The sequence below is a fragment of the Helianthus annuus genome, chromosome 17 (genome assembly GCF_002127325.2).
Source record: "Helianthus annuus cultivar XRQ/B chromosome 17, HanXRQr2.0-SUNRISE, whole genome shotgun sequence".
In the NCBI taxonomy this organism is placed as follows: Eukaryota; Viridiplantae; Streptophyta; class Magnoliopsida; order Asterales; family Asteraceae; genus Helianthus; species Helianthus annuus.
The window spans coordinates 46499017-46511475 of NC_035449.2; the positions used below are offsets into that span (position 1 = coordinate 46499017).

Consider the following 12459-nt stretch of genomic DNA (forward strand, 5'->3'; position numbering starts at 1 on the left):
AACGGTGGAGGCGGTGGATTTCCCACCGTCATGGAGGACTTAGTTGTGGCGATGTGTCGCCTTTTGGTTGGTGTGGCTTATAGTCATTGCCCCAACTCCCCCCCCCCCCCCCCCCCCCACACATCCCAACACGGTTAAAAAAATTAACTACTCCTATAAAGTCTAACCAATTCTACCATTTTTACCACACAAAAACTCTTATTTCTCACAAACCTCTCTCAACTTTCATCTTATTTTCTCTTCAAAAATTTATATAAAATGGCAACGATTCCATGGACCGAAGAAGAGGACATGGCGTTGTATGAATCTTGGCTCGTAGCGCTTACCGACTATACGCGCGTGATCCCTCAGGTCCGTTTTGGGGACATATTTTCTAACAATTTTTTATTCATATGAGTGACACTACCTGAACCGTGAATGCACTTTCTTCATATTTTAGAACTATTTGTTTAAACAGTTTAAGAGTTGAGACGTTTTTCAACGTTGTGGAAAACGACGTTGGTGACCTTATAGAAGACGACGCCATACAAGCGGTCCTCATCGACTACAGGTATCATACAGCCGTAACTTCCAATTATGTCTTTTCGTTTATTTATGTTTAATTATGTATAGGTTTAATGTTTTATTTTAGAGAAAAATGCTCGGATAATCGTTGTGGTTTGCCAATTTTTCACCTTTAGTCCCTAACTTTCTAAAATTACAGCTATAGTCCCTAACTTTTGCAATTTCGTTCCCGGATAGTCCCTGACGTGAATAGGGGTTAGTTTTTGGTGTTAAGTGGATATGAAATTACTAAAATGCCCTTGTTATTAAAAATAAACCAAAAAGAGATGGCTCACCCCTCATCTTCTTCTCCCCCATCTCTCTCTCTCTCTCTCTCTCTCTCTCTAACCCACCACCTCCTCCTCCACATTTCAGTCCGTTTGTCTAATCATCTTATCTTAATGTTTCTAGTTTATAAGATAAAGAGCCCAAGCCTTGATCCTTCTAGTTTCTCATTCTTTTCGCTAAATATGATATCTTCGAAAGCTGTATTTGAATAGTATATCTGTTAGGAAGTGAGATGGTATTTGTTAAATACGAATAATAAAACGAGAAAAATAGTCGAGAGCTGATGACACCGAGACCGACATGAGTTTAGCTATCATAGTTGAATGAATAAATAATATTATGATGGACAAGTATAATCCAGTTTCATGATGAGTGGATCATCAATAATTATACTTTGTTATTTATATCATGTTGTGAGAGATAAGGAGGAACATTGTATCGTGTTCAAGAAGGAGGAATTAAAGTCAACCGAATATTTCAATTCATTAATATTTGTTTATTTTAGACACGGGTTTATCAGCAAAGCAACTGGGTTGTATAGAGAAACGGAGGAGGTGGTGGTGATAGTGGGTTGAAGGTGGTGGTGGAGGAGGTGGTGATGATGGAGGTGGTGGGTTAGAGAGAGAGAGATGGGGGAGAAGAGGATGAAGGGTAGACCCATATCTTTTTGTTTTTTTAATAACAATGGCATTTTAGTAATTTCACATCCACTTAACATCAAAAACTAACCCCCATCCGCGCAAGGGACTATCCGGGAACAAAATTGCAAAAGTTGCGGACTATAACTGTAATTTTAGAAAGTTAGGGACTAAAGGTGAAAAATGGACAAATCATAGGGACTATCTGGGCATTTTTCTCTTCATTTTAAATATGTAATTTTTAAGTTGAATTATGTAATTTCCATTATCTATGTGTATTTTATTAATATTATGTTTTTTTAAAAATTTAATAGATTTGTTGTAATTTTATATATAAAATAATAATAAAAAGTGTGTGTCATGTGCCACACATGTTGGACCTACAAAAGAAGAGATGATATAAAAAGCCAAAGCATGATCCGCTGATCAAGAAATAAGCAAAAGATTGAACTAGTATCTCCCCAAAGATAGTGAATCTTGAACACCTATTCAGAATATCTGTTCAAGGGCATGACAAATATCTGATCAACACTTGGAACTATTGTGTAAGAGTACCTCCATCTGTTAAATGCTAACATCTGTTGAAGACCAAAGCCCTGATCAAGCCAAATGTATGATGAAGAAGACCAAACATTTGTATGGCCAAACAGATGTTTGGACAACTGCAAGCAACAGAGGATAAATTAGACAGTGGTTTCTCAATGTAATAGTATTTATCTTATCAGTGTTTAGATTATCCTAGATTAGATGTTAGGATTTGCATAGAGGCTTGTAACATTTGTGGAATCTTTTCTGTTAAGAATGCTAGATGTCACTATCAGGGTGACGTCAACCAATCACGGAACAGAGCTTTCGTACTTAGTATGAATAGATCACATTGTTAGTGTTCTATTTATCACACACTTCACATTTTCTTTTGTACAAACTGTTTTGTTTACGTGACCAGCTGAGAGGGAGTCTGTAGAGTCAATCATTTTGTAAAACACTTAAATCCTTGGAGATTAATGAAAAACAATCATTGATGATGACTTCTAGTTTGTGAATTTTATTTTGTTTTATCAATATTTGTTTACAAACAAGAAACTCAGTTTTAACATTTGGTATCAAAGCTTAGTCATGTTTAAACTTGATTTCACAATCATTTAAACACAAAAAGATCAGCTCTACAAAGATCTAATTACAGTTCGTAGCTCAGAGTTGTATAGTGAAGAATTGATAAAGTGACTTTCACATACTCTGTTTTCTTTGAAAGAACTTGTGAAAATGGTACAAAATGATCCCCACACAGGCTTCAGCAATAAACCACCTATGCTAACCATAGGGTGTTGGAGATCTGTGGTTTTGGACCACATGTCCCAATGGTACCATGCCGAGAACTCAAATGTATTTGAGCCAAAGAAGCCTGAAAACTACTCTGAGCAAGAATATAAAAAATTCGAGCTAGATGCGAAAGCCTTCAGCATCGTAGCTATGGCACTGCCGAATGATATCTATGTCGACCTGTTACATTGTAATAGTGCTAAAGAGCTGTGGGATGCACTGAAGGAGCAGTTTGGTAGGACGGAGGATGTTATTGAGAACACTCGAGAAATCCTTAACCAACAATATGAAACCTTCACTCATGTCAAAGGAGAGACCATGACTCAGCAGTTTGAATGTTTTTCATGTCTTATCAGTGAATTAAAGTTGGTTAATAAGGAATTTACTAAAACCACTTTAAGTAACCGATTTTTAAGATCTCTGCCAGAAAAATGGGACACTATAGCAATAGTGATGAGAACAACCCCTTATTTCAAGGACATGAGCCTGGCCCAGCTACATGGAAAGCTCCTAACCTTTGAGAGGAAGCTTTTCCAAAAGAACACGCTCCAGGAAACTGGAACGGTGTTTGATAGTTTCGTTTTTGGTAACACAACACTTTTGGGTCAGGAAGCTTCTTCCTCTGGAATTGGAAATGGTCAGAGTTTTGAACATTTTATTGACATATCAACAAGTATCAACTCTGATCAACATTCCATGAGTTATGCTTTTGCAGCAGATAAAGAAACTCATGTCACTGACAATCTATTGTTTGTACTCGATGATCTAAAGCATATAGACCCAACTGATCTTGAGGAAATGGATATACTGCACTAAAAATAATACTTGGTCGTTACCGAGTTACCGCGTGGTGCAAAAGCGATTGGATTGAAGTGGGTTTTCGAAGTTAAACGAAACGCGGATGGCTCACTAAATAAACACAAGACTAGAGTCGTGGCAAAGGGTTATGTTCAACAACCCGGAGTTGATTTTGACGAAGTGTTCGCGCCAGTTGCTCGACTCGAAACAGTTCGATTACTTTTATCATTCGCAACGAATGAAGGTTGGGAATTACATCATCTAGATGTTAAATCCACGTTCCTACATGGCAAACTAAAAGAAGAAGTTTATGTTAATCAACCGGAAGGGTTCGTTAAAAAAAGCAAAGAACATAAAGTCTTTAAATTATCGAAGGTGTTACACGGGTTAAGTCAAGCTCCACGTGCGTGGAATACGAAATTAAACAATATTTTGTTAAATATGAAATTTCACAGGTGCTCGCAAGAACAAGCCGTATACCGAAGAACTGTTGGAACAGATGTGTTATTAATCGGCGTGTACGTGGACGATTTAATTGTAACGGGTTCAAATTTGAAACTCAATATGGAGTTTAAGCGTTGTATGGCTAAAAATCATTACGAACTTTGGAACGCTTACTTATTATCTTGGAATTGAAGTGTCACAGAGCAAGGACGGGATAAAAATTAAGCATGAGGCGTATGCAAAGAAAATACTGATAAAAGCCGGTATGATTAACTACAATCCTACTAATGTTCCCATCCAAACATGAAAGTTTCTAAATTTGAAGATGAAGAAGATTTTGATGCAAAAAGATATTGAAAGATTGTCGGGTGTCTCCAGTACCTTTTATAGACTCGACCAATTTTGGTGTTTTCGGTCGGAGTAGCCAGTCGGTACATGCAATGCCTGAAGCAATCTCATGCAACTCTCATAAAGCAAATTCTTCGCTATTTACAAGGTACTTTTATGGCATTACTTATACTCGAGGAGAAAATATGTTGGTCGGTTACTACGATAGTAGTCGCAACATTGATCCGGATGATGAAAGAAGTACTATGGGACACATGTTTTATTTTAGGTCTTCCCCAATTACTTGGTGTTCTCAAAAGTAGATTACAGTTGCTTTATCATCGTGTGGGGTAGAGTATATGGCGGCTATCGCAGCCGCGTGTCAGACAGTTTGGCTAAAAGAATTAATTGGTGAATTACTCAACAAGAAAATTCAAGCGGCGTTATTACATGTTGATAATACATCGGCGATAGCTCTCATGAAGAACCCGGTTTTCCATGGAAGAAGCAAACACATTAAATCTCGGTTTCACTATCTTTGGGAATATATAGATCGTGAAGATATCGTGGTTGAACATGTTAGTGGCATTGATCAAAAGGCGGATATTTTGATGAAGGCTTTTGGGAAGATCAAGTTCAAGGAGATGAATGAAAAACTTGGAGTAGAAGACTTGTCAGATACGTGTTCGAAATTCCGGGGGTGATTGTTGGTAATTTCGAATTAAAGGTTCCTTTGCGTGTAAGACGAGGAACCTAATTAAGGAGTGGATAATTATAAATAGTTTAAATGTGCTTCGATTTAAATTATTAGTTATAATATCATTTCCTAAAATAAATAGTTTATTACCAATCCTAGTTATAATCTAATAGGTGTATTTAGATTATAAATACCATGCTTTGGGTATTAGAGACTGTAAGTCAAGTTTTGAGAAAGTTTCTTGACATTAGTAAAATTTTGGTGCTTAGTCAAGTTCTTATTGTTTTCCGTTTTCGTTTTTGTTCGATATAGATTCATCTTGATATTCATCAACTTGCATACGGGAAAGCTACAAACACGTATGATGAGTCATTGAGTATTTCTGAAAGAACATTACGTGAAAGCCTACAATACTTTAGGTTGACTTCCAAACGCATGGAAGTTTTGTACGACATGCACTAAAGCAGACTTGGATATCCTAGGGTGATAGAAAACGTTGATTCTACATACTGGTTATGACATGAGAGGTAATCATTTGTCCACGATGATTGTGCTCGAAGCAATAGCATCCCAAAAGTTCATGGTTATGACATGATTTCTTCAGGGTCTCGGTTTAAATAACAACCTTAATGTACTCTATCAATCACTATTATCCAGTTCCGTCGAACATGGATCCGTACTGAAGATGCCATTTAAGGTAAATGTGATATAATACAAGCATGCACATTATCTTGTTGATGATATATACCCTAGTTGGGCCACTTTTATGAAATCATTTGCTTATCCGCCTGAAGATAAGCAGATTAAGTTCAAGGCAACGTATGACTCTTTAAGAAAGAACGTGGAACGAGCTTTTGATTTCTTAAAAGGTCAATGGTGTATTGTTAAACCACAAACCCGAGCAATGAATGTAAACAAGATTAGAAGTATAATACTGTACGCGTGCATTATACTACACAACAAAATCTTGAAAGATGAAGTTGCGGCGACCAATGCCGAACAAGTAATCGATCCTCCAACGGCTGAGGATGTAAAAGATTGTATCCTTACGGAACTTCGTTGACAAGACACTCCTATTTTGGGATGGATAAATTCTGCTTTGACACTGATGTGAAGGAGAGAGAATTACGAGATGGGTGTGAAGAAAAAGATGGATACCTTGTGACCTAAGTGACCCTTTCTGGGTCTAGAAAGTATACCATAACTAGGTGAACCCAATTATTGTATTATGTCGCATCACATTCAATTAAATGTTGTTGGAGAGATCGTTATCCTAAGGATTTTGTATTGGTATATTAGGTGTTAGTGAAGTGATGAAATAGGAACATAGATTCGGCCAAATCATAACATCGCCTTATGGATTGATCCGAAAAATATGTTATTTAGAATTATGGTCTACACGGTTATTAATTCGAAAATTTGACTTGTACATAACCCGCTCTTAAAAGCTTCATCTTTGTAAGAAACATCACCCTCTTAGTACAGCTTCCAACGCAGTATAGTGGCAACATCTTTTACCTACCAAAGGGAAATAAAGAAAAATAACCATGCATATAAAGTAACTTCTTCAATTATAACATATCATAACATATCATATATGATATATGAAAATCATAACAACAATTCCCTTTGACTCAATTATTTGTAATACAAAACGGGGACGAAGGGGTGGATTTATAATAGAGTTTTTACTCGCGTTCATACAGAGGTAGGAGTGGAAAGCCCAAACTCAAGTGCCCATAGCTCGAAGGTTCCGTTAACAAAATCATAGTGACCACCCTTGAGTGCTAGTGTTTTGTTCACCAATCCTTCCCTCACAAACGGGTAAGTCAACAGATTTCCGAGCGATACGTTCACAGCTTCCTGCACGCCCAATATGCGTCATAAACATAGTCACATATCTAACTAAAATATAATTGATTTTCTTTACCTTTTCACATGTTACACATTGGTCATCAAGAGCTGCACTGCCGTTTTCTGCTACCACTTTCTTCTTCGCGGGGAGGCATACTTTCACCCAATCCTCGATGAAGTCACTGCATGTCAAAGCGTACCATTAATCTATTATACAAAATAAGAACTGCGAGAAGTGCATATTCCTTTTGTACCTATTGCTTTACATGTGATGGACCAGAAAGATATGTAACCACCCATGTTTCTCTCTCTCTACCTCTAATTATATTTTATGTACAAATGCATAAGTGTATTATGCGGTTCTCATGGTTTAAACATTAGAAGGGAACTTACGTTACGTGAGGTCCCTCATCCGGGAAAGTCATGAGACCCTTGATCCCTCCACATTTGCTGTGTCCAATGACAATTATTTCCGATACCTACATGAATATCGATAGATTTCGGTAATGTTAACCGGTCAAATAAGTATAATAAAACAAACTAACGAGTCAAATAAGTTTACATGCTAGTAGCTAGACAGGAATGCTACCCTGTCAACCCGACCCGACATGTAGTAAAGTATACATTGTCTTGACCCGTTTAAAAAAAGCAAGGGTTCTTATATTTAGCCATTTAGGATACCTTTAGATGCAAAACTGCATACTCAACAGCAGCTCCAACTCCAGCATATTTTGTCTGTTTTTGAACAAAAAACATGGTTAAAAAATGTAATATGTGGATATTTAACAATCATAGTAGTAGGAAACTAACCTGGTCAAAGGGAGGAACCATGTTGGCAACGTTACGGACGACAAATGCCTCACCGGGCTGGAAATCAAGAACGTGTGATGGGCAAACTCGCGAGTCAGAGCATGCAAAAACCATGAACTGCAACATACAACAGGTATTAGTTTTTACACTAAAACATCATGAGCGCGTTATGTGATTATGAAAATGATTTGAAAGTCGAAAGTAGAACATGACTCGACCTTGGGGCTCTGGCCTTGGGCAAGCTCATTGTACAAGGTTGGGTTTGTCCTGCATACATATGCACCAAATAATGTTACATTGTTAAAAAAATGTATATGCGAAAAATGTGTTTAAAATTGTATGTTACTCGAATTTCTCCGTCTTGAACTTCACGAAGCCGCTTTTGATCCTCTCAACAGTGTCAGATGATGCAACTTTGCCGTCAGATGTTGCTACTGCTTGAGCTGTGATATTGTCGATTCTTGCAGCGGTCACTGGGTCTAACTCCCCCCTTTCACTGTCGAACAATAGGAAAAGCGTCATTTTTTGTTTCGGAACAAAATTTATTTCATAAGTTAAGTTTTGGTTAAAAATTCGTTTGGTTTTGACTTACATCATTAGTTTCTTGAGCTCGTTAATGGCATTCTCATATGCTTCATTTCCGTCTTCTGTCTGCAAACATATACATGATCAAATTCATGTTCAGTTCATGTGTGACGTAATTCACAAATTTAAAGGACAAAACAAGGTACCCAGTTAGGTGTGATGATGGGAGCAGGGGCAGCGAAAACAGGCTCATTGCGGATGAGACTGGGAGGAGTCGCAGAAGATGATGACGACGAGTTGCAAGTAACTCTAGCGGCAAACGAGCCAGATCGGACTGACTTCTTCAGAGATGAAGCATTGAGGAAAGAAGGAGCGAAAGCAGAGGCAGCGGTCGACATTGTTGGCAAAGTTAGTGTTCTCAGTCTGTCTTGGCTGATGACATTTGATCTAGTTTGGGGATTATATAGTAATGTTCGAGATAAACCGATGAGGGACGAGCGTTCCAAATCACTCAGAAGATTTCGTCTTCATGCATTTTCCTCAGCAGTTAATTCTTATTCTTCATTTCAGTTTTTGGTTTGTTTGTTTTTTAGGCAAAAACTAAGATTGGTTAAGATTAAAAAAGGTTCGGGCCCATGCCTTTACTGGTCGCCACGGGTATCTTGCATATGTGTATTATGTATATGTCACACACTAACACATCATGACCGTTGTTGCAAACATGTGTCTTTAATGTTATATTAACATGGATTTCTATAGATCTAAACAACCTCTAAGCTAGCCAATCGAAGTTAAACATATCATAAGCTACATAAAGTATGGTTAAATGAGTGCTAAACCTTTTTAAGAGCACCCACAATGTGGGCATTTTACTCGTCCGGTTCTCACGTGTACTAGTCCGCGTACCTTATCCCTCGTCCAGTTACATAGTAGCCCTTGTTCAGTTATTGTCATGTCCGACAGTCCGGACCTCCAACGGATTTCTTGAGTGGGACCCTACTACCAACAATGTGTGTCTGATGTGGTAAAAGTAGGTGATGATGTAGAGTTTGTTGAGGTTTGTAAATCTAATATGATGCTGAGGTGACAATTTGTTTTGGTTCTGAAGGTTTGTAGATTATGGGTGCTCTAATAAAAAATAAGTGGAGACGAAGTATATCAGTTTTCAAAGATACTCGTACATATTTCCAAACAATATTAAGAAATTAATTGAAACATTTTTTTTTAACGGCTGCATATAACAAGATAAAAACTCGAAACACAAATACCACTTGAAGCATGTTTAAAGTACGATAATTATTAAATTTTAATTTTTTGTTGCACCTTTGAGGATATTATACCCCGGTCCTTTTTACCCTATATATCATGTGCAATAGATGCTTTTTAGAAAAAGACTTTAAAACTGGTTCACTTTTAGAATTGAACTATATTCGAAATAACATATCCTTTTTTAGTAGTGATTTCATGTGAAAATAGGGTTACAATAAATTAACTAACATATAATTAATGTACAAAAAATTTAGCATAATTTGTGACGTATATATTCTTATTTTACATTGATTTCATTTTTTATGGTTTTATCTTTTAATCCTTTAAACACTTCAAAGATTCATTAAAGTGATTATAATAATATTTATTACACATCTAAACAACATATATACATACCACAGATGGATTCTGTTTCAAGTGATAATCTGGTTTTAACATTCCAACCAAATAATGATAATAACAATAATGCAAGTTCATACACCTCACTAGATCTAGGCAGGCATATATTAGTTAAGTGATGATGATCATGGATGAATGGTCATGGATGGAGGATGTATACATGATAGGTGTGAGATTAATCATGATATCTTTACCATGAATGTCAATATGTGGCCTCCAGGAATAGAAAATGACCCCTCGGGATGAACTATCTAGAAGCATTTTCTTTTTGAATTTTGAAAAAAGTTTTGTTGGTCCAGTTCTGGTTCATATTTTTTAACCAAATAAAGAGGGTCAAACATTCTTTAGTTACTATAGTCAATTTTCTTCTAGTTTAGTAAATTTTGTTAACTAACGTAATTATCCTAGAAGTTGATCGTTACGATTTAACTTGTTAACAAATTTCGGGGAACAAATCCCATACCGACAATGTGTATATTTGTCGTTCAGTTTTCGTGTTGGCGAATATAGGATTTTTGATGACATAATTACCTTTGTAAATAATATTTGGTTGCATGGGTGAGTTTTGCCCATGCAATGGATGAAAGGCAAAGGATGATGATAGAGGGATAAGGTGGTGGTGGTATGAATTGCTCTCTTTATCTACATTGGATGGCATGTTGATCTCTTTACCATCGTCTTTATTTCTGTCCTTATCCTTTGGAATTGAATATGTGGTACAAGGTATCCACATCATCTCCTTCACATATTCTAACCAAAAGTAAAGAAAAAAATCAATGAATGAAGTTAACTTGTATGCTCTTCTTCAATCAATCCATTTGTTGTTAGGGCTATCCATGTCCTTGTCTCAAGTCCGAAACTAATCAATAAGAATTTAGTTAGAATCATCGGACATATAATAAATCTTTAAAATAATTAGAGCTTGAAAACGGTATATTAGTACCTGAATGCACGTATGTTCCACGCCCATAACCTTGTAAACGCTCATATATGCTATCGAACTATACATATTATTTTGTCTCGCCTGCATTATTGGCTTCTATTGTACACACAAATTTGTGCGAATTGTCATCGATGCCTTGTAATAGCACGGTGCAAGATCACAACCCCTTAGTAATATAATGGTTTAGACTGTAGAGTAGAAGAGGATTGATTTATAATACAAGGACCATGAAAACATAGATCATAGATGTATACATGATGGCATCATTCTATACTTATATGAAATAATCCAAAGAAACATGTTAAGCTTGTTAGATGCCATTTTGACATGTATGTTGACATCCTCTTGTTACTTATGGCAAACTCTTTATTGAATTATTTGGGCTTTTTGTTGTATGTTGACATCCTCTTGTTACTTATGGCAAACTCTTTATTGAATTATTTGGGCTTTTTGTATAATAGTTTATAGTTATAATATATCTTTGTGGGCCATAAAAGAGTTACAGATCATTTGAACAAAGGGTCACTAAAATAATCCAATTTCTTTTATATATGGATTCCTTGGTTTTTATAAGTTTTTTATTTAGCTAACTCACACCCTTTAAATTAGAGGTGTATAAAAAATCTGAATAACAATCGGGTTAGAAATATAATCTGAAATCGATCTGATGAAGGAAACCAAATTTTCTAACACCAGATTGTAGAATTCACCAGCCCCAATCGGAATTTTAAAATTTTCAACACATCGGATTTTTCAAGACCTTCTCGCATTGGATTCGATCCGGATTTTACTGTTTGTTATCGATGACATGGTTACCCGGAGGAACCCACTCAGCAAGGCTGAAACTATAAATCAAACAAAGACACTCCAGCAACCGGAAGCTGGAAACTAGAAACCAGAAACCAGAAGCGGGAAGCTGAGGTCGGAAGCTCATGTTACTATACACATCGGAACTTGAACCTGCAAAGTCAAGATGATATGACTTTGCTCAAAAGTGCATAAAGTTACATGGAGACACACAAAACCTGACACTACCCAATGAGGGAAGGTCATCCGCACAAGCAACATCTTCAGATATAAGCCTTATCACATATGGAAGGTCTGAGCTGGCGTGGAGCTTCCCTGAGCAGGCCTCTCTGCCTATAAAAGGGAGACTTCTCCCAGCAATTAGGTTATGCTCTTTCTACTCTCTCTCTCTCTCTCTCTCTCTCTCTAAAACTACTCTCTACATTTTATGCTTAACTCTTCGAGATCAATCGACTGATTCTCACGCCAGAGTCCAAATGCGGGAGACCACCTCTCGCATTAAGGCTAACGGTGTTCTTTGACTGCAGATCCAGACGAGGAAGCTATCATTTGGAGTGGATCTTAGAACTTTCCCTTGCCATACTCTTGTTGCTTCAACAGTTATATTGCTTCTGAAATAGAGAAAATTATTTTTTGAGTCCTTGTGTTTTAAGGGTATTAACAACTTGAGTCCAAAATTAAAATGTTTATAGCCTTGAGTCCCTAAATGCTTTTTTGTAGCCCTTTTAGTCGAAATTTTTAACACTATTAGAATTATTTTGTTAAATGACCAAATTACCCCTACCTAATATCTCTTT

The 12459-nt window shown here is 36.7% G+C and overlaps 1 protein-coding gene across 1 annotated transcript; it reads right to left on the bottom strand.

Annotated features, from left to right (window-relative positions):
- Positions 1–6371: 6371 nt before the first annotated feature.
- On the bottom strand, positions 6372–11027 carry LOC110922544 (carbonic anhydrase). The gene is made up of 11 exons (XM_022166832.2): positions 10856–11027; positions 8451–10771; positions 8312–8370; positions 8066–8215; positions 7938–7986; positions 7720–7836; positions 7591–7644; positions 7303–7388; positions 6986–7091; positions 6760–6918; positions 6372–6573 (listed from the first exon to the last, which is right to left on the bottom strand). Exons 2-11 carry the CDS (start codon positions 8640–8642, stop codon positions 6532–6534), a joined length of 1014 nt encoding a protein of 337 aa, XP_022022524.1. The 5' UTR covers positions 8643–10771; positions 10856–11027; the 3' UTR covers positions 6372–6531.
- Between the last annotated feature and the right edge of the window lie 1432 nt (positions 11028–12459).

Coding starts and splice junctions, on each gene's coding strand:
- LOC110922544 (XM_022166832.2), bottom strand. CDS start 8,642: ATGTCGACCGCTGCCTCTGCTTTCGCTCCTTCTTTCCTCAATGCTTCA. Junction 7,389..7,590: donor ATGCAGTTTTGCATCTAAAG/GTATCCTAAATG, acceptor ATATTCATGTAG/GTATCGGAAATAATTGTCAT. Junction 6,919..6,985: donor AATGTGTAACATGTGAAAAG/GTAAAGAAAATC, acceptor TTGGGCGTGCAG/GAAGCTGTGAACGTATCGCT.